Source organism: Numenius arquata, chromosome 3 (assembly GCF_964106895.1).
Source record: "Numenius arquata chromosome 3, bNumArq3.hap1.1, whole genome shotgun sequence".
In the NCBI taxonomy this organism is placed as follows: domain Eukaryota; kingdom Metazoa; phylum Chordata; class Aves; order Charadriiformes; family Scolopacidae; genus Numenius; species Numenius arquata.
The window spans coordinates 18,113,755-18,139,151 of record NC_133578.1 but is presented as its reverse complement, the minus strand read 5'-3'; the positions used below and the strand labels follow the sequence as shown (position 1 = coordinate 18,139,151).

Sequence of the window (25,397 nt, the reverse complement as noted above, 5' to 3'; positions counted from 1 at the left end):
TTGTGATGGCACACACATTTGAAGAAACCTTGCCACACTCCCTTCCTGCATGCACTCTCTTCTGTCCTTTGTGTGCCTGCAGGTGCTGAGACACTACAGCAACATTGAGGAGGATGCCACCATCTGTCCATCCTGGTGCCTGACTGTCAGGCTGAGAGCGCACACGTATGAAGCGGAAAGGGAGCACTTCATTCCACAGTACATCCTGGATGTTCCCAGGGTGCGTAACTGGTTGATGTTTGGATCTTTACAGAGATGCTCAGTGTATACCTCTGAAGTTTTTACCTTGTCTCCCATTGCACGATCCTGAGATGTGGTGGTTTCTGATAGAGTGGAGACTCCTGCTTTGATAGAGAAGTAGGATGCTCTTTCTTCTGCATTAGCTTCTCAGCCTCCAGTGTGTCAGGTTGCCCTGAGCATCTCATTAGGTCTGAGAGGAAAGCTGTTGGGATTGCCTTCCTTTCTGTTTAGGTGGATGTGGATGCTGAAAAGGGTGCTTAGTCCCCTCCCAGGGCCTCAGACACTCTGCAAGCACTTAGATAAATGGAGGGCAACACATAGAATCCACAATTATGGAAGAGAAGTGGTTGCAAGGTAGAGTGGAATTTCCCCTGACTGTCCCTGCTGTTTCTGTAGCACAAGAAAGTATTGTTCCAATGAGGTTAAGTGAGATCTGACCCTAGGAAGTAAGAATTGTTTTGAGAACCTCTTAGAAAATCTCCTCAGCTAGTTCAGGACATGCAGCCTGTTTCTGATATGCGTGAACTGGACAAAATTTCAGCCCGCTGGAATTCTTAATCCAGGAGGTCACTATCCATACAGAGAGCGCAGGTTCCAGCAAGCAGCTTGCTTATTGGATGAACAGAAAGCATTGCGTAAGTAAAGTAGTTTCATTGGTCCCATGAGCTTATGAAAGGTGAGAGCCACCATGGGAAGATAAAAGACCATACACATACTGAAGAGACGCAGTTACAGAGTTCTTCAAAGGCTGAGGATAGTGCTTGTTGGAATCTGGAATTCAGCATAGGAAAAGCTTCTTCTTTAAGCCGGTTTTCTAAACCCAGTGCAAACAACCCTTCTTGCTTGTCCCCACCAGACTTTTCCTCCTGTGGCTCCTAACACTGATACCTACTGCAGTGTGCTGCTCATGAACACAGGCACCTCAATGATAACCTTCAGTGTGAACCAAGCTGCTTGTCCCTCTGTTTTGATCAAGCCCCACTCAGGACACATCATGCCAGGCGGCCAACAGATTTTCTTTCTCTCCACTCACCCAGTTAACACAGTCTCGCAGCAGCATGTCCTGCCCTTGCAACTGAACTCTTGTCCTGGATACACCAAGGTAGGGAGAGGGAAGTAGAAGGTGGTGAGAAAAGTTTGTTCCCTTGTAGTCTTCCCTTTTCATAGTGACTTGCACTGTGACCCCTGTTATATCTCCTAATGGTTAGTTTAGATTTTTTCCTTTGGAAATAGGAATGATATAACATTTTCAACATTTAAAGTGGGGTCAACACTGCAGATAGAAGGTGCTTGTGGTGACAGACTTCCTGTACCCTTTTCCCCTTGGGTTTCCATCTCCTGGAATGCACTATACTATGCTCAGGGCCCTTCTTGACAGCACAACCTAGAGTTCTTCCCTTCCTCCTTCTGACCCAGTTTGTGCTTGCTTCTCTCGTGGAAGGAGCAACATCTTTGCAAGGTCCCCCCAGAGGTCAGCTGAGACTTGTAGCTAATGTCTGTTACTTTCCTCTTAATTCCACAGGAGATTGCTCTCCGGAGTTGTGGGGAGTCCCTTCTCTTGCTCTTAGAAGGTGATGGAAATCTGTACTTCAAGCCTCTCTATATAGGGACCTCCTCCACACGAATGTATACCATCAAAAATTGCACAAGGCTACCCATGGTTTTCACATGGAAGATCCATCAGTCCGACAGCAAAATCCTGTCTGTCAGTCCCACTGCAGGGATCCTCCAGCCCTATGAAGCCATGGTAAGTTCAGGTTCTACCAAACTTGTATTTTGGCCTCTACAATACAGCTGTGGAGTGGTTAGAGTAGAAATGTGAGGGCTGCCAATCATTTGGTCTTTAATGCCAACGTTGGAGAATACGAGTCAGTGTCTTATCTTGGGTTGCTAGCCAGCATCTGCAGTCCTGCTGGTTCCTACAATGTGGATTTCCCCAAACATGATCACATCCTCCTTGACTACAGGGTCTTAAACAGACACTAGATAACGATATCTGGATGGGACTGGGCATTAACACAGCAGTAGCTTTGTCGTGCACCAGGAGATGTTAATAGATGGAGGACAAACGGGAGCACAAGAGAGTTTATGACGATGTTCTGCTGTTCTTCCACTTGTAAATTCAGATTCTAAACTTCTACTATATTCTCTGAGTGCTCTTTAAGAGTGGCAAGGACTAGCACATCTCCACAGCCTGGCTTTCAATATCTGAATGTGCATTCCTAAGGTGAACCTTTGACACAGGCAGAGATGGTGGAGGACTGAAATGAGCATGGCTCCGGAGCTGTCTGCAGAGGACTAGGTTAGCTGTAAAGGAGGAAAAGGTGGTGCACTGAATGCAGTCATTATGGTGTACAGGCTTGGCTCTGGTCTAAAGCTCCTGTGAGCACTTTCCTTCCCTCTTGTGATTTCAGGCTCAGGCGTGGACTTTTACTCCTGACAAGGAGACTAAGTATCTGCTGAGAGCTATGGTGTTTGTGAGGAGGAAAAGCCCCGACCCCAAGTCTCCTGAAAGTGCTTGTTATGCCTTGCAGATTATTGGAGAGGGGACACTGGGCACCATCAGGGTAAGGAACTGGAGTCCACTGGGTAGTAGGAGGGGTACTAGGGTGCGATGGGGGTCCTGGGCTTGTAAATTTTTCACAACCTGTACTGTAGACAACCAGTAAGGATTTACAGCAAAATTCCCAGACGTTGCTAACAGTGGAGATGAAAGACCTGATTCTGGCAGCCTAATGGCAACAGCATGATGTGAATGTCCTGCCAGTTCAAACGTGACCTGCCTGAGTCCTCTGAGATCACCCCCAAATCCTCTGTTCCAGACTGAACTGAGCAAGCCATTTGGCTCCTTGGGATGCCCAGCTCTCTCCTCTCTTCCTGTCTGCTCTCCTTCTCCATTCGTTCTGCTGTCAGTCCAATTTTTAAGTGTAGTGGACCTAACTGTTAAAGTGGTGTAACCAGCACATACCCACCTGGCTTTCCTTCTATTGTCTGAAGATCTGTTCAGCCACCTTCTTTTTCAGGCAAGTTTCTTAAGGAACCAGAGCTAAATAAAATAATACTTTGTCAGCCATTGCCCCGTGTCAATCACATTGTACAGATGGGTGGAAATGTCTTAGAGGTATTTAGTCACTATAAATTGCAAGAGAGGCGGACACAATGTAGTCATGGAGGGACTGGCAGACATATCTCAGCCCTTGTCCCAAGTGCCACTGGCCAGCTAGTGTCCTCACGGCCCTGAATATGCTGCATCCTACCCAGCAAGCAGCCAAAGTAACAGCAGGAAAAAACATTTGAAGGAGGGATTGAGCCTCTTGCAGCCCTGTTCCAACATCTGCCAGGGTGTGCCATGTCCTATACAAAGTTGGGAGCCCTTTGCACTGCACTGCGTATGCCAAGGGTTCAATGCTCGACCACTATGCTCAATGTGTAACAGTGACCTTTGCACGCTGGGTTTGAATTCCAGGCACAAAAGGAGCACCTGGACCTTGGAAATGTTCTAGTTGGTGACCCGCAGAGCTGCAGCATTGTACTGCTAAATGATGGGATCTGTTCTCTGAAGTACATCCTCAGTGTGGAACAGCTGATCACCGGGCCTTGTGACCCCGAGGAGGTCTGCAGTGATCCATTGGGTACTGTAAGGGAATTAACATGGGATGGGGCCTTGGCCTTCTCTTTTCTGCAAAAATATTCTAGCATGACCTCAGAGCTTGGGCTGCTTGCTGGCTTGCTTACATTGATTCTCTTAAGTGTCTTAAGGTGTCTGCTCCTTTGCTTAGGGGTTTGCTACAGGTGACTCTTCTGTCTTGCTGGAAAAAGCATAGGTTTTTCACGCGCAATTGTTAGAGCCTGACAATTGAAGTTAGACCAGTTTGGACCTTGAAATAAAATGAGATTTCCCAGCAGAGAAGGGAGTTAAATAAAGGAGCTTCCCAGAAGAAATGGTGGAGTGCAACCCTTACCAGCCTTTCTAGAGGACCTCCTCTCGGGAAGCTCTCCCCTCTTTGCTTGCCAAAGGCAAGCTGGGTACTCCCCATGAGCTGCCTTATGGTTGTATTCTGGAAATCCCAACCTCAACAGCTGAAGCAGATCCTAATGATTAGGCACAGGGCGGGCAGTGGCTTGAGCGCAGGTAGGCTTGGGGAGCTGCATGCTGAACACACGTGTGGTGTAAGAGAGAACAGTGATGCCGAAAGCTGATACCTTCTCTTTTCTCCTACAGCTCTGGAGCTGGAACACTCCAGAGGGACAATTGCCGCAAGGTCAAAAGTTTTTGTCCGAGTAACAGTCAGGCCAGCCCGTCGGCTGCATTACACCTGGGCAATCAAATACGCTGTTTGCACCCCTACAGGTGAGAGATGGGTATTTTGGGAAAATCATTCCCTCCCAACCAAGTAAACTGTGCCGTAACAGGCTGAGCTGCACACTTCCCAGTGTATGAGTCCTGGCTGAAGAAATCCCTGTGCTGAACAAGTCACCAGAGCCAGATCCTCTGTGCTGTCTCCTTTTTGCTGCACCTTTTGGGGATAGATATGATTGAGCTATGAGACATAGAAAGAGAGAGCTTTGAAGTTTCCTGCTGCTGTGGTCACAAGATCCCCTGCTCCTCTGTGTGATCGTGGCCTTTTATGGTGTGTACTGAAACATATTCTGAGAGCTTCATGCAACCAGCCCTATGCAACTGGGATCCTTTTTGCAGATCCAGATTAGTCTCTGTACGAGAGAGAATGCCGTTGAACTAGAAATGGCATGGAGAGGGACAATAGGGATGTTCAGAGGTGGGGAACAGCATTTGTACAAGAAAAGACTAGGTAGACAAGGAGTTTCCAGCTTGGAAAGGGGAGAATAGCAATGCCACATGAATGGTATGGAAAAGAAAAGACATAAACAACTGTTTTTGATTTTTCAGTGTGAAAACAAGGGGCATTTCATAAAATGGCTAGGCTGTAGGCTTAAATCTAAAAAGGGGGTTTTTGCATACTGCAGAAGTAAACTGTGTAAAGACTGCTTAAGAGCAGCACATTCATAGTCTTTTGGTGATCTCTAGATGCAGAAGTCAAGGTACAACTAGAAGTCAGTGGTTTAGAGGTTTTCAGAAGCTGCCAAAGACTATGTACAAGTCCTTTCTTTCTTTGGTCTGGGTAGGGAGGACTCTCTCCATTTTGCTGTCCCAGACAGCTGCCCTTTAATGGTGTGTGACCACTTTTTGGTGTTTCTTTTGCTCCCAAGCTATAGATCTTGCAAGCACAAAAGAGGAGCAGCAGCCCCTCTGCTGCATCGTAGCAACAGGCATCTACCCAACTTTCTGCATCACAGATGCCTGTTCAGCAGGGAGTGGCAGCGGTATCAGCAGATTGCACCTCTGGAGGCTCTTTTCCTTGGACACACTGAATGAATACTTGGAGCAAGAGCCAGCTCCCAGCGAGCTCACCTACAGAGTTCCCACAAGGCACAGGTGAGACAAGGAGGTGGCTCAGAGGATCTTTCTGTCCCCCACGCAAGCCAGACAGAGTTGCTGTGGCCATTGGCTTGTTTTGCAGCTCACTGCTGCGTGGCACTCTTGTTCTATCCTAGCCACCCCTAGAGAGGAGCCACAGAAACAAAGAATCATTTAATTGCAAAGGACCTCTAAAGAAGTCTGTGGTGTAACCCCTTGCTCAAAGCAGGGACAACTAGATCAGGCTGCTCAGGTCCTTTCCCAGTTCAGTGCTCAATATCTCCAAGGATGAAGAAACCACAGCTTGTCTGGACACCTGATTCCAGTGTTTGATTATTTTCATGGTAAAAACTTTTTGCCTAGTATCTAATCAGAATATGTTGCAACTTACGCAGTTGCCTTCCCTGAGCCCTTACTTCATAAGGCTGAACAAACTCAGGTCCCTTAGTTGCTCCTTGTAAATAATGTGTTCCAGGCCTCAACCATCTTGGTAACTGGACCTACTCCTGTACGCCAGTGACTTCCTTGGGCTAGGGAGTTGAAAAGAAGCCTCAGCTAAGCAGGACTCTCAGAGCTTCCATCTATGCCACTAACTGTCATTAGGCATATATAAAAAGCAGATAAAATCCAAAGGCCTTTCTTACACCCAAAAGGGTCAACAACATAAGGTCAGAGAAGAATTATAAGGAAGAGAGTCAGTGTGGAATAACTGTTTCTCCTGTCATGTCCTGCCGACCCTTCCTCCTGTCTCAATTTAATCTCCTCTTTCTCTCCTGTGACCAGCACATGCTTGATCCCTCCAGTATACACCCCACTGCTGGTGGACTTCAACTTTGGGGCTGCCCCAATAGGCTCGGAGCCTACCCTTGTGATGCTCCTGCTGGTGAACAAAGGTGTTGTGCCTGTGGAGTGGTAAGTGGTGCCTGCTGGAGCACAGCCTTCTTTCTGGGGTTGGTCTGGGGATATGGAAATGCTCACAGGGGATGTGAGACATTTGCAAATGAATAGGGTGGATTTTGTAGGTGCGACTTGTGTTGTGGAGCTGCAATTGAGATCTGTTGCTGGGTTTGAGGGGGAAACAAGCAAGGGATGGCAGACAGTTCTGCAGATCAGATCTAATGAAACGTGATGTGTCCACCAGCTGGGCTAAGCCTGACTGGGTTGAATATGCTGACCATGGCTCTGGGGAAGTTGTGTGTCCCCGTTGCTGACCAGCTGACTGGTTTCCTAGGGCCTTCTTGTTTCCTTTTGATCAGAAGATGGACATGGAGCACTGGGCAGAGGAAGCTGAGTTTATTCCCCATGAGCTGCACCAAATGAGAATTCAGGATAACCAGCTCTTCAGTATTTCGCCAAAGTCAGGGAAACTTCTTCCAGGACAGGAGGAATCAGTCCAGCTCTCACACAGGTTAAATCAACTACCTGTATTTCAGGGCCTGGTGCTGCATGCCAGGGCAGCACATGCCATCAGTCCCCTGCGTTTCCATGCTGGATCCTTTCCCTTCACATGGCCCTTGCCCAGCAGAGACTGGGCAAGTAAAAAGTTCTTGAGTATGTCCAGTTTCTGGACCCCACAAAGTTTGTTTTCCTCGGGGGTATGTTGTTAATGTATTTCAACACTGCAGCACAAGAGATGTTTAGCGTGACATGCTGGGGATGCTGCTCTGCATTGACCTGACAGCTGGGGAGACAGACAAGATGCTGCACTTCCTGTGTTTTTGACTATACAGTGGTATTCTTATTTTTGTCATCTCCTAGAGCTGCTAGCCCTTGTGTGCCCATGGAGGTTATAAAGAAAGCTGAACACCTCCCCTTTCACAGCAGACCTGATCTGAGAAGTGCCGGCATTTCAAATGGTGTTGGCTTGGAAACTTGGGTCCCTAAATTGGAGTATGACTAAAATCAACATTGCATCACTTGTTCCCACCCAAATGCAACTATCCCCCTCCCTCTCTCAGTGGCCCTTACGCAACAGTGACTCTTTAGCTGGGAAGTGAGTTGTCTCTAATGTACCGTGTGACCCTGATTCTATCACCCTGGGCACAAGGTGCATTTCTAATGTTTTCCTCTTTTTCCTTTCACTGCTAGACATGATTTCATTGGCAATGATCACCTCCCTGTCCTGCTGAAGGTTTCCTATGGCCATGAGATTCTGGTAAGATAGCAGGTATCTCTTGCTTCTGTTTGCAGAACCGCAGCAGGTAGGAACTGAATTACAAGGTGTTTTCCCCAGAAACTGCATGGCATGCAGGGGGCTGTGGCCTTCCCCTGGAATCTGCCCTGTGACTGGCCAGAGAGACACAGGGCCAAGCAGAGACATAAAACCTGGCATCCTGACAAACTCATGGTTCCTGCACGGTGTGATGTGGCGGTACATGGCTAAATGACCCTTGGATGTAGCATCTGCTGGTTTCCCCAGCAAGGGATTATTTTTTTAATTGTTATTACTAGCCTTTTTATTTTATTGGTGGTGTTAGTGCAGAATTGCTTCCTCCTCCAAGTCCAAAACAGCCTTCCTGGGTTTTACAGTCCCTGCATGATTTCCGCACTCAAGTATGTCTCATGGACAGGATTTCTGTGCTTGCTTCCCCACGTTTCATCTGCCTCACCGTGAGTTCTTCCACACAGTGATCATGGAGCTCAGCTCTGCAGCCCATACTACTTCTCTCATATGTAGCTTTCATAAATCTATCCAACTCATCATCTCTCTATGCTTCTCAAAACCCCCTGGAACGAACTTTTCCCCAAAAGTACCACCTGCTCTGGCTGCAGTCTGGGGACATACATGTTGGCAAAGGGTTGGCAGAGCATCCTCCACCTCTGGAGGTATGGAGACAGCTGCTTCCCCAGGCCCAGAAGGTACTCCCCGCACTCCTGGTTGGCTGTTCCTGCTGCAGCCCTGATGCCTGTGTCCACCCACTTATTTCTCCTTGCCAATGGTGAAGGAGCTTCCTACTCATTCTTCCTGCTTCGCTGCTTGATAAAGCATCCCAGAGCTGATCTGTGGTGTGTTTTCCCTGAGTATTTCCTCAGGCTTGGAACAAATTTCTCGCTCTCCCCCTCTCTAAAACTGTCAGTTAGAGTCAAAGTCACCTTGTGCTCTGCCGGGCACAGCTCATGCCCGGCTGAGCTGTGCAGTCTGTCTCTGAAGTTTCCTATGAGACCATTGTGTTCACACATCTCTTTTATTTTTCTTTTCTTTCAGGACTGTTGTCAGCTGAAAATCCAACCCTTTGACCAAGCTGTTCAAACAGTGGCTTAACTGTGCCTTCCCTCAAAGCCCTTGGACAGGCTCCCTGTGCTCTGCCTGCCTGGCACAATCCAGAGAGTGGATGTGAGCATTTCACCAGCTGGCCAGGGAGGGAATAATAGGCTTTGGAGCACCAACAGCCTATAGGGCATGCATCCTCTCTTGCCGCATAGCTTTGGTGGCTATCAGAAGCCACCACCCTACCTCATGCTGTCACTGCAGAAGGGGCTGAAAAAACATGAGAGGCCTTGCGGATGATAAAAGACCCCTGGGTGCATTTGAGCTCTGGCAATAGGAGGCCAAGCCAGAGACACAGAGCAGTGCAGGCGGTCACAACCTGCAGGGATGCACAGTGCCAATACTGAACTGCTAATATCAGATAGTAGAAATGGCAGAGGCTCTTCCTTCTACAGAAAGGGCAGCTGAGGGGCTGAAAACAGTGTGCCTTCATTTCTTTCAGTCACAGCATGAAGAGCGCAGAGTCACCAGCCCCCATGACAGAGACTGCCCTAAGCTTGCTCACATGCCAGAGTTGAAGAGATCCTCACCTGGGAATCTGGCGACATGTGCAGAACATATGCTAACCTTAAAGGAAGCAAATGCTAAAATGTCACCCCAAAAGTTAAGCTTTGGAAATTTGAGATGGCAACAATAAGCGGAGCTGGAGACCATAGGACTGGGGTATTGCCCGGTTATTCTGCTAAATTTCAAATTGCCTGGCTTCAGAGAAGTGATGTTAGCCAGCTGCAGGCCAATGCATGATTTTTTGGGGAGTCCAACCTCACCCCTGTGGTGGCTCTATCCACGTGGATGGATTTTGACCTTCCCCAACAGGGGTCTGTCTACTTCGTCTTCAGGAGGAGCTCCCTCTCCATTACTCCTTCCTCACTCAGCAGCCACCTTTCAGTCCTGAGATGACTAGATTTATAGGTGCTCTGAAGGACCCAAACTGATTTCCAACTGGCACCTTCTCCTGACTGCAGGATGAAACTTCTGTAGACTTGTGTGTTACTCACTCCCTTGTGCAGGAGGGAAACAGGGCCTCCTGCTGCCTGATGCTCTCAGGGGTTGTCATTTGCCTCATTGCCATAGCCTGCCTATAAGAGTGCAGCTGTGACCTCGTTTTCAGAGCTCTGGGATAGTTTGGCCAGGCAGAATCTGCAGCCCTCAGCAGTTTTAGTAGGAAAAGCCCAGCTGGCTGCAGGTGTTGCAGGATGAGGTGGGCTCGTTCCCAGAGACTCCCAGAACTCACTGGAGAGATGGGCTGGATCCCAGGGAGAATCCCTGAGCACACAGAATCCATAAACTGGAAGTGTTTGCACTTCACTTCATAGCTGCTAATTAGGTATTGTGAGATGTTGTCACCTGCAGCACATGTTCTCCAGGCAGCTCTCCTCCCTGAGGAATCTGGTGACTCTGTCCCCTCATGCTCGAAGTCATCACTGTGGGACAAAGCATATGCACTTTGAAAGGAGAACTGATTGCAACAGGTCTTCACGTTTCTCCATTTGTCCCTTTAACTGAGAGACCACTAATTGTCACATCTTGTGTCTATGGAAACTGATGACAGTTATGATCTGGTGGAATCCAAGTTGGCTTTTTTTTACTCAAGTAATATAAATGAGTGTTTCACTCCCAAAGCTCAGGAGGGTTCCTATCCCTTTTTCACTTGCAGTTTGGAAGTGTCAGCCCTTGTCCTCCTCTTATTTTGCATTGCATCTGGCTTTCTGAGGCCCTCAGGAGGCTGAATGCTCATATAGTGCCTTGAAGATCCCATGTGGGACTTTGATAGCATTGTATTTCTAGTCTTCTCTCCCTCCTCCCTTTGCTTATGGAGCTGAACTGGAACGGGTTGTTTTGGAAGAATCAACATCCTCTGCTCTCATTTAAGCAGCAGATACAGTATCTCCTGCAGGTGTCTGTCCAAAGCATCCACCTGCTATTGCAAACATCCCCTCCATCTTCTGCACATACACTTGAAAAATAGGCATACTTTAGGCTTAGCTAATTGTGAATTGCAGTGAGTTAGCCTCCTTTGGTCCATGCAGAGACATTACTAGCCCTGTGACTGTTTTACAGCCTCTGTTTCCAGGTAGACAGCTCAGGGGTGCTTTGTGGTGATCCTGCCCAAAATCATGCACTATGACTCATCTCTAACTTGATTGCAGTTTTCTCAAAATGCAGAATCCTGTGTCTCTTTCTTCCATGAAATAGCTCTATAAATCTCTCTGCTTTGCTTGAAGTGCCTGGCAGCTGCTTTGCTAACAGAATACTGTTGATCATTACTTGATCACTTAAAATTCAGCTGGGATCTTCTTGCAGCTTTTGGACTGTTAGACACATTCTTGGAGCGAGATGTCCTCCAGAGAGAAGACATCCAGATGGTCCTTTCTAAGAGGAGGCCATTACTTACCTAAGATCTTGTCTTTCCAAAGCATTTGGCTGTAACAGCTGCACACTCTCCTATGTACAGGCCAGACACGTTCATTCATGGAGAATTTCTACCATGTAAGAGAAGCACTGAGGCTGCTTCCTGACATAGCAGGGAGAAAAGCACCTTCTTCTCTGAAACAAGATGCAAATCTTTCAGAGAAGAGCCAACAGTTGAGTAGGCTTTCCATCTCCTTGCTTTTACTCTCCTGATATTACCAAATTAAATCTGTGACCGTGTTGCCCTCAGAGTCCTTGTGCAGTTGTTGGTGATGGGGCCGAGGCCCTGTGAGAAAGTGACTGCATTTCTTTCCACTGTAGGTGAACTTCAGCGGCGTGACAGTGGAACAGGACCAGCGGTACATTCATTTTGCATCCACTAAGCACCTCTTCACACCGATTGCCATTGGGACCTCCCAACCCCCCACACAGGTGAGCATCCTGGGACCAAACCCAGCAGCAGTGGAGGGAAGGAACTAATGCCTCTGTGTTCTGAGGACAGGCAGTCTCTGAGGCATTCCCCAGGAAAGGGGATGGCCTCCACAGGAAAGCATCACAGCAGAACTTCGAGACTAGCAGTAGGCAGAGCCTGGAAATGGCTGCTGGGATGGCAGCAGGGAAAGTACCTCTCACCATCTCCAGTTTGACAAGATTTGGCTTTCACTCTAGCCAGAATGCCTACAAGGTGTGTTGGGCTGTTCCACTGTTCTCTTGCATTGGATCCGAGTGAAGACTTGTCCAGCTGCTCCAGGCACTCTGGAAATAAACCTTAATTAGTTTTTTAGTAAATTAATTAAACTTCCTTAAACACTTATTCAGCAAAAAGGCAGCTTTGATTCTGTTCTGCCTAATTTACTTGGGAAATGAACAAGTCTGAGTTGAATTAAGATCACTTTAATATGAGTGGTTTTACATTTCAAGTAATCCGCTTTACAGTGATCCCTTTAGCTAATTTGTATTAATTTTGTCCTAGGCTGAATTTGCAGAGCACCACTTGGAGAGGCACTGTAGTTATCAATGTTCACGTGTGGCGATAAACCTTCAGTATAGTCTCCTATCAGAACCTCAGTGATAAATCCTGACACTACGAGGTCTCCTCATTCTTAGGAGACAAGCTGACTAATTAATTATTAATGCTTATCAGAGTCCTCTGAGAAAGCGTTAACTAGTTTGACTTCTGCATGGTATAATAAGCACTTCTCCATCTGACTCACTTCAGATTTATGAACTCTACAATGGTGGCTCCATGCCTGTGATGTTTGAGGTCCAGCTGGACAACACTGTGAGGACTCAGGAGAATTTTCAGCATCCTGTGTTCATCTGCCTAACTCCTAGAGGGGAAATTCCCCCCGGCACAACTGGCCACATTGAGTGGATCTTCTCACCGCTGGAAGCTAAAACATACTTCGTAAGTATGTTCGACCCTCCCCATGACTGCCAGAAACAATTTCTTTCTGTTCCTCTGTGCCTAAAATGCTTTAGATCTCTTACTGATGGTTGGTCCAGGTCATGCTACAGCTGAATTGAGCTCCATTCCTTAAAGAAGTAAAAAGTCTTGAGAGCAAATGAGTGGCTGGTCTGGTCAGAAAATGGAGCAGGTTAATTGTTATCTCCTAAGTTTCTTCTTCCCAAAGAACAGATTTCTTCCACAACCAGAGTCATCCCAGTATATGTTTTTCAAGGATCAAACAGTGTCCAGGGATATAAACAGTATCTGCTCAGATTTGTGGTTCGTTGTTTGCCTCCAGTAACTTCCACCAAGGAGACTGAAGTCAGTGTCTTCTATTGTCACAGTGTATACTGCTGGAGTCCTCTGGAAACAGCCTTCCCAAAAACCTCTGTCCTAAGCTGCAGCAGGCAGGCAGGGCCAGAGCTAGAGCACTACTTGCCCCGCTCTGTGGTGGATGTATGGAAAAATACATAAATTTAATTTTAAAACTCCAACATTTTGCTCCAAGAGGGATTCCCTGCCCATCTCATACAGTAACCGGCTACTTAACCAACTTTCCTGGGTTAGCAGGGAAGGTCAAGGTACGAAAGAGCAAAAGAGACCGGATTTCTCTTCATCTGTGTATGTGGTGTATTTAGACCAGTCCATTAGCAAGTATACTAGTTTCTTGCACATCTCTCCCAAATATGACTCTGGACTTAAAACTCTTGTCTTGTCCGAGGCAGGTTGATGTTCTCATCCACATCCTGGGCGGGGAATCAGCTCTCATCACCTTCCAGGGAGAAGGCTACGATCCGAATACCATAGAAGAGACTGAAACACCCAGCGAAATTTTGTCTCCTTCAGTCTTTCCAGGTTCTACCCGGCTAACTGTGCCTGGACAGGTAAGTTCAGGTATGCTGATATGAGCAATATGATCAATCCAGAAATGTGTGAGAGAGGCAAGCAGCCCCATACAGCAGTACCCTATGTTGCAGGAGAGTTCATTTGCCATGAGACAGACCAAGATATTTCCCTCGCAGCAGATCATCCAGAGCCTGACTCATGAAAACAGTTGTTCTTAGAGGTGCTTTCCTTCCAGATTGCTGCTTCGGCTGCCATTAGAACCAAAAAGGCTTTAGGGTTTTCCCATGTTCTGAATTTTCTATTAAAAGTTACCCCCCATCACAGCTACCTTTCTTGTTTGCAGCTACACCACCCTTCTCTTTGGTAATTCATTCACAAAAAAGAACATTATACTCCTGACATACCCTGTCAGGGCTTGGCTGCCACCATTTCATGGCCAAACGCGGGTGATGCATAACTTGAATGCAGACTGCAGGATGGTCACTCATTCTGGCACATCCCAAGAAATGCACTTGTTTGACCTGTCGCTGGCTCAGGAGGAGCTTGTTTGGCCTGGTTAGAGCTGACCTGCCAGCCTGGACAATCTGTTGTTAAACTCAGCCACAGATCCCAGCGTGGTGAATCGGCATTAAACAGCATCAGCAGAGGCATACTCAAGTCAGGTAAAGGATTCGTCCTGTGTGACATTAGCATGACTAGCTTGGAGCCCAGCCACAGCTACATATGCTCTTTGGCTTCCAGCAGGGTGATTGCATTCCTGGGTAAAGCAAAGAGAGGATGATTAAAAACCTGTCTCAGGCTGCCAATGAGGATGCTGTTCCACAGGGCTCTGTTGTCTGTAACCAAGAGTCATTACCTTCTCTAATGATCAGTGTAATTAATTAAAGTTTGCACTGTGCCTGGAGAATGGGACAGACTAGTAACAAGGGGCAGTAGAAAGCACTTCCCCAAAACTCGCATTCAGGTTGGTGAGGATTTTGCACAAGCGCACACCTCATGTGTTTGTTAACTGAAGTAGGAAAAGGCCTGGATTGCAAGCGCTGCAGAGAGAATCTTGGTGCTACTGGTCCTCCATGCTCCTGAGATCCTCTCCTGCCCCAGCACCAGCGTTACTGTTCATTGCTCACTCAATCCTACTGCAACAGGGCTGTCCTCTTGCTGCAAAGAGTCATTGTAAGCAGAGCAAAAATGAGGGAAATGTAACACTTCCTCAAGTTGTTAGGGTAAAGATAACTGGCTAATATTATCTATGAATTGCTGGATAACTTAAAGATGACTATGTGACTGCCCTTCTTCAATGGCCACATCCCGTCTTCCTTCACTGCTGTTCCTCCTGGTTTCACCTTGCTTCCTGCAGGCAGCTGCCTTGTCACACCACGGGATTTGCCTTGGAAATATCCCAGACTGCACCAAAGCCAGCCAACTTGTCTTCCTCAACAGTACCTCAGAGAATAAGGCTGTTGTGTTTGCCTGGCAGATAAGCAACTTTAAAGACAAGAGGGTGAGTCCTTCCTTCTCTTTCCTCTACAGCCTTCTTGCCCATCTCTACTGTGCCACAAAAGAACTTTCCACTCTATTTGCAACCAGACCATCAGAAATGATCCTAGAGTCTTGGCTTTTGTATTAGCTGATGAAAGGAAAGGGCACAGAAAAGTGAAGGCGAGGGTTAGGATAAGGATGGATGGTGGGGACAACAGGAATTCAGAAGGGGAATCTGAAGACTTCAGTGAGGATACGTGAACCTGGAGATACAGGATATGATAATGAACATCAAGACCCTGCCTACCAGCAAAGTCCAATATCATTCTTTGAATATATCAGCTGCATCTTTCTCTGCCACGTACCTCTGAGAAGGGGAGGGAATTCCCACAATCCTCTCTTATTCTGCAAGGAGAAGGCACATAGGAAGGTCCCAGGACAGTGAAACAGCTCCTCTGTGGCTTTTTTTTTCACCTAGGTGTTGCAGATTGCTCCAGAGTCAGGGGTTTTGCAACCTGGAGAGAGCATCCCCTGCTTCATCACCCTGCGACCTTCGGGCAGTGCTTCCTTCTACAACATAGATCTGGTGTGTGAGGTAAGACCCAAGAGGTACCTGTGTGTTACCATCACCTGGGCACATCACTGCAGTTCCCAAATGGCTGGCCCCCACAGTCAGCTACCTGCTGCTTCCAGCTGAAGGAATCCTTCTTTGCTCTATAATGCCAGCCAGCAATTCTCGTTACTGAACTTCATCTCTCCTGATGCTTTAAGTGTCTCTCTGTGTGGCTCACAGATGAGGTGTCATTGTGCAACATGTGGCTTTGTGAGTTGAACCCAGCTACTAGAAGTCATGGTTTGAATGGGAGTGCCTTTCAGAGGGTGTCAGAGACTTAACTCCAACCATGGTTTGCTTCATAGGTATACATCCAGGAGTCCCTGGTTCAGCACAAGAGGGACCTCCAGGAGTGGGAAAGGGAGAAGGAACGGCAGGCTGTGGAATTCACCATCACAGAGAAGGACCTCAGGACTAAGAAGAAGCCGAAGTCACCTGCAGGGGTAAGTGCTGCCAGAACTTTACACCAGCTTAGCTCAGCTTAGAAAGAGCAGCCAGATGTCAACAAGAAACGTTCTTTAAGAAAATTTAGGCAAGTTGATAAGAGGACATGAGGCTCTGATCTACTCAAGATCTCATAGCTGGTCTGTGGATAGTGGAAAATGAGATCTTGGTTTCTAGCCAAGAATCCTCTTTCAGTCTCTGTAACATTGAGAGAGGGGATAGCAGCTGGGAAACTAGGAATTAAAATTATTTTTCTATCACCATACAAACTCTGAATTTGCTAACAATCATCTGAAATTTGGAGGTGCATGATAAGCCTTCAGGAAAAACAAAACAAGACAAAACAAAACAGTGGTTCTGGAAACAGAGGGTTGGATTTTTAACTCTGAATAAACACTGGAGAGAAATGTGTAACTAACATTAAGAATGTGGCCTGAGTGAAGAACGGGAGGATGAGATCATTGGCTCTCAGCTGGGGAAAAGTAAAACAAAATCCTGGAGTCTTGTTCTACTCTGTATCTTTCCTACACTGTGATTTCTCTTCCTTTTTTTCTTTTTTTTTTTTTTTTTTTTTTTTTCTTTTTAGAGGTCATCATATTCTTCTGAGACAGAAAATCTCCCTGAATCCTCAGCTGCAATCAGGAAATACAAGGTAAGTTGGGCCTGTCTCACCCATAGCAGAATCAAACTGACTGCTTTAGAAAAGAGGCAGATGCTGGATATCACAGCGTGGGAGCCTGGACAGAGAGCACAGCAGGATTATTTGTAGCTTCAAGGCTTTGGGAGACAGACTGTTTGGAGGAGCCAGAAGAATCAGACTGTCTGGCTGTGTCCTGTGTGCAGTAACTTTCCAGCTGAGGTGAATGGGAAGTGAAATTGGAACCAACATATACCCGTGACTGGAAAAATGGGGAAAGGCTTCAAATAGGCAGAGAAGATGCACATAGGCAGGGCAGTCAGTACCTGGACTGGTTTCACACTGGGGCCACAATGGAATGTGTGCCACGATGAAAAGCGGCAGGACCCTGTCATGACGTGGTGCAGACTTTGCCCTTTCTGCTAAAAGAGCTGCGCTCTGTGCCTCAGGAGAAGCTGCAGGCAAGAACTGCCTCGATTTAAGTGCATAGAAGGCTTTAAAACTCAATTTGCCTGGTTCATCTGTTTCCCCTCAAGTCTGCACAGCAGTGGTGGCAAGGTGTGAGACAACGTCCCAGTGAATGCAGAACTGCCTGGGCCCAAAGGCAGAGCCACGCTGCGTCTACAGCTGTCAGCAGCACGTGCTGTGGGAACGACAGGGCTTGTGGAGAACCAGTTAACCCAAGGTGTGGAAGGATTAAGGGGAGCTGATGTGAGGCTGGGCCTGAGCAGATTGACTCAGCTGGGAGGCACAGCTTGTTACCTCAGGACTGCCACCATAGTAAGGCTGTAGCAGTGCTCCTGGGACTGTGCAGAGTGCCTCTGCATGCCCTGCACTGTCCTCTGTGAAGGTATCAGCTCGGGGCAGCTCTAGCTTGGACTGTCTGCCCTGTCCTTTTAGGTGTGATCAGTGATGTAGGTTGAGGCATTCACAGGGATGAACATAAGGATGGTTGGGGAAAAGTAAAACCAGTTTCTTTTAGTCCTCTAGGGTTTTAGCTTCTAGTGGCAATTAGAGCCTATAATCACCTGCTATGTCTGTGTCAGGAGTGGTGAAGGCCTCTGACCTCATTCCCAGAGGCTGGACAGCTATGTCTCAAAGGTCATTGAAGTCCTGTGATGCCTGAGGACTTCTCAAGACCTGGGTGGTACCCTTCTGGCCCAGGTTTCTGGACTACTGCTGCCCTAAGAAACTTCCCCCAAAGCGACTGCTGGTAATGCAACCCCAAACTGGCCTGGAGTGTAGCTGGAGTCAGTTCCTGATTTCCTTCCAGGCTGGAGTAGTGTAGCTGGAGTGTAGTTCCTGATTTCCTTCCAGGCTCAGGGGGCAATTTCCACGTGCATTCTTGCACATCTTCTCCCACATCATTCCTGGTGTGCTTAGAAGAGCAGAGATGATCTCCCAGAGTTCCTCAGGGATGGATTGGAGTACAACAGTCCCGAGTGCCCTGGGGAGACCCTGAAGCCCTGCTGACGCTCAGGGCTGGCACACTACGTAGCAAGGGAGCAGACCTGATTTCCAGTATGGCCGCTTGTGCCTGATAGTGGTACTGCAGTGCCAAGATCATTTTGATGCTGTCTCCTGTCCAGGGTCTGGTGTCTCTGGCTGCTGGGCTTTCCAGTTCTCATGCCCCTTCTCACACCTACACCAGCCTACCTGTAGTCAGAGAAGCAACCGAGTACCTGCCATTTCTTTCTCTCCAACAGACATTACCCCCTATTAAAAACCGCCCTATGCCCAATCAGCCAGCTGGACACTTTGAGAGGAGGCTGCTGTTGGACAAAGAAGCCAGCCTGGTGTGGGTCAAACCAGAGCCTCCCAAGCCCATCCTCTTACACCTTGGTGTGACAGCCAGGTCCTACTCTATTGAGGACTTCTTCAGCAACTTCACCTTGGAGTCCCCCAAATACTTCTTGTCCCGGTAAGAGAGCCAGCTTTTTGGATTGGCATATTCATCTGAGCCAGGGATGCCTATCCTGTGGTATGCACCAAACTTGGAGCTCTGCTCTTCTCCAGTGCCTTGGTATTAGGCAAGTGGTGCCTTGCTTTCCCCAGCATTAGATGACATGACCCGTTTCTCTCCCCACTTCAAAAGGGAGATACTGTCAGAGCTCAGTGCTCCTCTCTTATGACAGTGTCCCTGCTGCTGTCACAAATGCAGCAGCTCCCACTCCTCCCCTGGCACCCTGCACCATTTCCTGCTTGCCTGCAGTGCTGCTGCTCAGCCAGGGAGATGCAGGTCTTTGGTAGTTCGGTTCAGTAGTGCTGCCACCGATGGAACAACTCCTTCTTTCCCAGCCCCTTCAGCGATCAACCCTTGGAGACCAAGTTGGTGGATGGGAGTAGAGACAGAGACAGGATGGACGTGGACCCCAAATGGTTGTCCCTGGCTGCTGCTTCCAAACAGGAGTGGGAGATAGTGACTGACATACTCACAGGTGTCATCAGGTATGTGCCCCTTCACCCTCACCCGGTTTGGAGCCCCTGTCCTCCAGGGGAGTGCGTGCAGCATGGCCAGCCCTCTGCTAATCCCAGAAGAGTCTATGCACTCCTGCTGCACCAGAATGGGGGATCCAGCCTGGCAAAGGCTGTCTTGGCGACTAGGAGCTCAGGAGTTCTGGTGTAATAGCCAAATAGTCTTACTCCCCATCTAGGCGCTGGGCCCATCTCTGCCTAGTGAACAATGTCACTGCCCAGGAACCAAGGCACTCTGCCTGCTGTGATCTTGGGAACAGGCTGCATTTGAATTCATCTATTTTGTCTGTCAGCTGCAGAAATGTAAAGAACCAGTGCTGGGGAGGCAAAGGTAGTTTCCTTAGCTCAAGCCATCTTGCTGCCTCCCTTAGGCCCAGAAAGCAAGAAGGGACAGGGTAAACATTAATATCAATCAGGGTTTTCCTCTGATTTGTACTGTTTGGGTCCGTACTGGGACCAGTACTGTTCAATACACTCAACAATGACATAGACAGTGGGATCCAGTGCACCCTCAGCAAGTTTGAGGACAAGACCAAGCTGAGTGCTGTGGTTGACATGCCTGAGGGATGGGATGCCATCCAGAGGGACCTGGGCAGCCTCAAGAATTGGGCCTGTGTGAACCTCATGAGGTTCAACAAGACCAAGTGCAAGGTCCTGCACCTGGGTTGGGGCAACCCCCTGTATCAATACAGGTTGGAGGATGAAGGGATTGAGAGCAGCTCTGCCGAGAAGGACCTGGGGGTACTGATGGATGAAAAGCTGGACATGAGCCAACAATGTGTGCTCACAGCCCAGAAAGGCAACTGTATCCTGGGCTGCATTGAAAGAAGTGTGGCCAGCAGGTCGAGGGAGGTGATTGTGTCTCTCTATCTGCTCTGTGAGACCCCATCTGGAGTACTGAATGCAGCTCTGGAGCCCTCAGCACAGGAAAGACATGGAGCGGGCCCAGAGCAGGGCCACAAAAATGATCAGGAAGACATCTTTTACAATGAGGGTGGTGAAACACCAACACAGGTTTCCCAGAGAGATGGTAGATGCCCCATCCCTGGAAACATTCAAGGTCAGGTTGATGGGGCTCTGAGCAACCTGATCTAGTTGAAGATGTCCCTGGTCATTGCAGGGGAGGTTGGACTAGATGACCTTTAAAAGTCCCTTCCGACCCAAACTATTCTATGATTCTATGATTCTATTCTATGATCCTCTGAGATCATACATTTATCTGATTTGCTGGGACTCATCCCTTATTTTCTTCCTCGCAGAGGCCTCTTGGAGAACACCCAGTTCCATGACATATTGAAAAGAAGCCTGGACGAGCCCATTCCATATTTCTCCCAGTTCCGGTGTGAAGAATCAGCAGAGTTCCAGGAGAGGAGACAGTGCTGCACGGTTCCTTCCTCTGCTTCCCAAGATCTTTACCCTGAGAAGGATGGAGAGACGAAAGAAATGAGGCAGGAAAAGTGTCCCAGAAATGATTTGCTGGAGTGCTGGGAGAGGATGAGTGAGATTTTGCACCACAAGCAGTTGAAGGAGCAGAAGGAGATGATGAGCAGGTGAGGAAGAGCTCACACATAAAAGGCAAGAGCTGCATAGGCAGGAGACGCATGGCAGCACACCACCTGGCCAGAAACTAATTTCTACTTCTGCCCTGCAGCATTTCTGCTGGGGTGTTCTGTGTGCTCTGGGTGGAAATTGATGCTAGCCCACCTAGTCACCCTCTCCTGAGTGCAGCTTGAGCAGAATGCAGGTTTGCTGTGTCCTGGGGCTGAGCCCTGGGCAGTGCCAGGATGCTGGCGGTGACTCAAGTCTACTTTGTGCTCAGACACTCCTGGCTGTATTAGACATTAGAGTGCAGTGGGTGCTTACCTTACCATTTATTTTTACCTGCAGTATTTCATCACCTTGCATTTGCTGTGGCTACACCCTTGCACACTTATACAGGCTGTCAGCATATGCACAAATACTAACTACAGCACGGCTTGGAGGGAGAAACCAGTAAAACCACAGTCACCCAGCTCTGTCTGAGGTCAGGGCATGACACCAGCTGGTGACAGTTCTGGGAGAAGGGTCAGCACCCCATTGCTCAAGCCTTTGGTTCATTGGCCTCAGTGTGTAGAAAACAGTGTGTGCTCCACTGCTGTGCCTGGTGTGTCCTGGGAGGAGTCACAGCAAGCAGCCTGCCTTATCTGCTTTCTGATAGCTGTCCTCTGCCTGTACTTTTGTCCCTCCAGGCAGCCAGCCTTTGGGACTCTGGTGGAGCAGGTCCTGGAAAACACGCTGCGGAACATCCTGATCGAAGCCAGCCGTGGGGAGGTAGTGCTGACAGCCCGACCCAGGGTCATTGCTCTACCCTCCAGCCCTTCCCGAAGGTAGCAGAGTGTATTTGTGCTATGGCGGGGGACAGGATCTCTCCCTAATATGTCAGGCTGAAGCACAGCCCATTTTCTAGACCATGTGGATTAGCTGGATCACTGCCTATCATTGCCAAGGCTGCCTGTGCAAAAGGGGGAATCCACTCCCAAAGCCTCTGTCCCTTCTTGGCTTGTCCTGAGCCACACAGCAGAGGCGGTAATGCTACAGCCTTTCTGTGGACCCGAGACCATGATGCAGCTCTGGGTCAGGGCCCTGTGAGTGAACGGCTGGCAGATGGGGCTGGCCCGAGGCACTGGGGGGTCTCTTGGGAAAAAGGGTCAAGGAGCAGGCAGCGCAGCCTCTGACAGCAGAAAGTGGGGGTCAAAGCTTTCATGGTCCAAGATGGTGTGGGATCTAGTTAGGTTGAGGGAATGGCCACCGGTGGGGAGGCAGATTTGCGGCTGAGGGCAAAGCATGAGGATTTGCCCCATCTTGGGAAGAACTGCAGGGAGATGGAATTGAGGGAGGATGGGAGAGGGTTGTTGGATGGAGATGTCATCTCCAGAACTGCAGGAATTTTGTCTACCTGCCTACCATTGGTGATCCCCCAGGGAGGGATGATTGCCTGGGGGGAGGTGGTAGGAGGCTGCACTCTCCCCACCCCAAAGCAATCTCCTCTTCTTCAGAATCAGCAACCCAGCACCCCTACCCTCAAGAGAATAGCTGCTGGGCACTCTGCTGCTTGAGCTCTTCAAGCACATCAACTGTCTCCACTCTTCATGCTGACCCTGTGATGTCCAGAGCAACCCTGCTCCTCCCACACCATGACCTGAGCGCCACATGCTGTCTGCCTCCGAGGAGGTACATCCTAATTATGTGCTCAGCTCCATTTTGAATCCTCTGGCAACTCCACAGCAGAGCTCATGAGATCTCCCCTCTCTATGGCTGGCCACATCATTGGAGAAGAACCTCCCTGCGCTACGGGGAACACATGGACAACCTCTGTGACTCTTCCCACTGCCCCCAGTCTGTACTTGCTGGGAGAGGACTGGAATCTGCTTTGAAATGTTGCTGAGGAAGGATTGACAGCTGGGCATTGAGGTGTTGAGCCCCTGCTGACATCGGTAGGGGACAGGTACTGAATCCTCCTCCCCTCCTTGCTCCCGTGGTGGCTGCAGCACCGTCTAGCACACTCGGCAGCCCAATAAAAGGAGTTTGGCCTCTGGGCACACAGACACTGGCGTGTAACCTATGTAATCCATACATCTGGGTTTGGGAGCACCCCTGGAGGAGCGCTCCTCTTTTCAAACTGCAAGGCTGTCACCTGGGGAAGGGGGTGCCTTTGAGGGGTCCGACAGGCTGCGAGAGGGTGTCGCTGTGAAGGAGCGGGGTTTGTCACAGCCGGGAGGTGGCAGTGTTAGTTGTGAGAAACCCCGGGTGCCAGTGCGGAGCTGCCTGCTCCCTGGCAGCGCCTACGGGCCAGGCAGCGCGGCTGGCTTTGCAGCATTTCCCCTCTTCTGCGGCCCTAGTACGGGCTCTGCTACGTAGGGGCTCACCCAGCCACCCCGCTCCGGCGGGGGTGCAGCTGGTGTGCCCCTCCAAACCCTCCTGCCCTGTGTTCCCAGTGCTAGTGCCCAGTCAAGACTGGAGCTGCACCTTCTCCCCTTCCAGCCCAAGAGAAGACCATGCACGAGGGGCTGCAGAGGGCTTTTGCCCTGATGGGCAGAGGGCAGGCGCCTGCCGTGCCAGAAGGTGCTGCAGCTCTCCCAGCACCACCCCAGCTCCAGCTCTGTGCAGGAGCCCTGCGTGCGTAACCGTTACTAAGCCCCAGGGCCAATCTGTTCCTGTTGTCAGAGATACAGCAAAGGCACTGTCAGCTCCTGAGCTCAGCCTGGGCGCCTGGGGCCTTCACGTGGGTCCTGGGGCCTTCCCATGAGAAGTGCAGACCCTTTCCTCCCTCCCCAACACTCTGGGTGCCAGGTGTCCTACGTCACAGCAGATTTTCTTTCTTCCTCTGGGCTTCGGCTGATGCTGAGCAGGCGATGGTGTACCACCTCCTTCCTCCCCAGCTCAAGGCAGCATCAGGGCCTGGCTGTTCAGTCCACTTGGGGTGACTCTGCCTGGTCCAGACTCCCCACTAGGATTTGCTCACTGCAGATGCTCTGTAGCCCTGTGACAGGCTCCCCAAATGGGTAACACAGGCAACGGCAAGAGCCTTGCCATTGTCGTAAAGCAGGTTAAGTGCAGCAGCCTGCAGGAACCCAAGGGCAGCCAGGAGCAGCATAGACAGAGTCAGTGAGTTTGTCCACCCTCAGACCTGCTGCATGATCTCAAGCTCTCTGGACCGCGTCACCGTTAACTCCTCTGCCTTGTGGGACAACATGGGTCAACACGGTCAACGCCGTGTGTTAGTCTGGTGTAACACCCAAGAGCGAATAGATGAAACTTGAGTGCAGACACATGTGCAGGGAGTAATTTTTTTTTTTTGTCATTAAAGTGCCTGTCCTCCCCATTCTCTGCTGAACACAGCCCAGACCTGGAGGAAACAGAGCTTCCACCATATTTGCCTGTTGGAGCACTACCAGTGGAAAATTCACTTCATCTTATTAGTATCTCTCTAGTGGGAGAGAGCCCTGAGACAAGTGCCTTTGACATCAGGTGAGTCAGGGAACAAGAGGTTTGAGACCTTCCTACACGTCCAAGAGAGAAATCTTTCTTCCCTTGCTCCCTGCACAGGGTGCAAGATGGTGGTGTCACCTCTATTCTAGGTCTTCTCTGGTCCTTCTCAACCAGAACCACTCAGTGTGCACTAAGCAAAGCCATTAGCAGCTGTCACACGCTTTTCTTCTTTTATCCTCATCCTAAATTAAAAATACAGCAGGGACAACTCCTTTCCCAGGTTGTGGAAATTCCTTCTTCCTCTTCTCAAGCTGGGAACTAGTTTAGCTCCCAGAAGAGGGGAGAAGCCCTGTCTCTGCTAACCACATTTGGATCTCAGGCAGGAGGAAGTCTGAGCTCGTCGTACTGGCTTCCAGGGCTGGATTTGGCCTCTAGCCCGACACCAGCCACGTTTCTAATGCACATCTCTCTAATGGAGATATGGTAGATATGGGTCCCACTCCTTCCCACTAGTGTTTGGAGTGGGGCGATGTTCCCATGGGCTGAGGTTGGTGGCCAGGACAGGCTGCCAGCAGGTCTAGGGCCAGCATGAGGATGGCCGAGTGTGAGCCTGGCAAGCTAATGGGGCTCCCCTCCTCGTGTTGGTTATCGGGAGTGCTCAGTCACCAGGCAGTTAATGCAATGAACAACAGGCCTTTTCATCTTGGCTGTTAGTCCTGGCTCCTAGGGAGGAGTGAAATGGCCTTGGGGCAGGTGGGCAACAGAAGCTCTCCTGAATCCCATTAAAACATTTAACACCTGCTGAATCGTGCCATTGTCTGGGAGATAAAGGAAAGGGAACAAAGCTGCTCTTGGTCTTCCCTGCCAGAGTGTCTGCAAGGCTCTGTCGTCCCATTGAGGCTGGGGAGCCTGAATCCCCTGCAAAGACCTGCTTGGCATGGCTCTGTGTCCATGTGAGGAAGGTGGCAGTGCTAGGGGACAGTCTCCTGGATCCCCTGCTGCAGGTGGGCACAACCCCTGGTTGGAATCAGCCACTTCTCCCTCTGTATTAGGTAGGAACTTGGAAAGGTCCTGCCCCCCTTCCCCCCCCCCCCCCCCCCCCCCCAACTTGCCTGTAGTGTCTGCGCA

General features: G+C 49.3%; 1 protein-coding gene across 1 annotated transcript in view; it reads left to right on the top strand.

The window, feature by feature from the left end:
• CFAP65 (cilia and flagella associated protein 65) overlaps positions 1–22,886 on the top strand; it is a 32,554-nt gene extending 9,668 nt beyond the window's left edge. The window contains exons 11-32 of the mRNA XM_074145339.1: positions 83–220; positions 1,097–1,342; positions 1,763–1,987; positions 2,655–2,807; positions 3,707–3,872; positions 4,463–4,591; positions 5,470–5,695; positions 6,461–6,589; positions 6,909–7,085; positions 7,766–7,832; positions 11,679–11,789; positions 12,577–12,765; positions 13,533–13,691; positions 15,011–15,154; positions 15,611–15,727; positions 16,051–16,188; positions 16,776–16,841; positions 18,533–18,747; positions 19,125–19,274; positions 20,561–20,851; positions 21,530–21,667; positions 22,337–22,886. Coding sequence (XP_074001440.1) covers positions 83–220; positions 1,097–1,342; positions 1,763–1,987; positions 2,655–2,807; positions 3,707–3,872; positions 4,463–4,591; positions 5,470–5,695; positions 6,461–6,589; positions 6,909–7,085; positions 7,766–7,832; positions 11,679–11,789; positions 12,577–12,765; positions 13,533–13,691; positions 15,011–15,154; positions 15,611–15,727; positions 16,051–16,188; positions 16,776–16,841; positions 18,533–18,747; positions 19,125–19,274; positions 20,561–20,851; positions 21,530–21,667; positions 22,337–22,373 — 3,411 coding nt within the window. The 3' untranslated portion in view covers positions 22,374–22,886. The remainder of the gene's footprint in view (positions 1–82; positions 221–1,096; positions 1,343–1,762; positions 1,988–2,654; positions 2,808–3,706; positions 3,873–4,462; positions 4,592–5,469; positions 5,696–6,460; positions 6,590–6,908; positions 7,086–7,765; positions 7,833–11,678; positions 11,790–12,576; positions 12,766–13,532; positions 13,692–15,010; positions 15,155–15,610; positions 15,728–16,050; positions 16,189–16,775; positions 16,842–18,532; positions 18,748–19,124; positions 19,275–20,560; positions 20,852–21,529; positions 21,668–22,336) is intronic.
• The last annotated feature ends 2,511 nt before the right edge of the window (positions 22,887–25,397 follow it).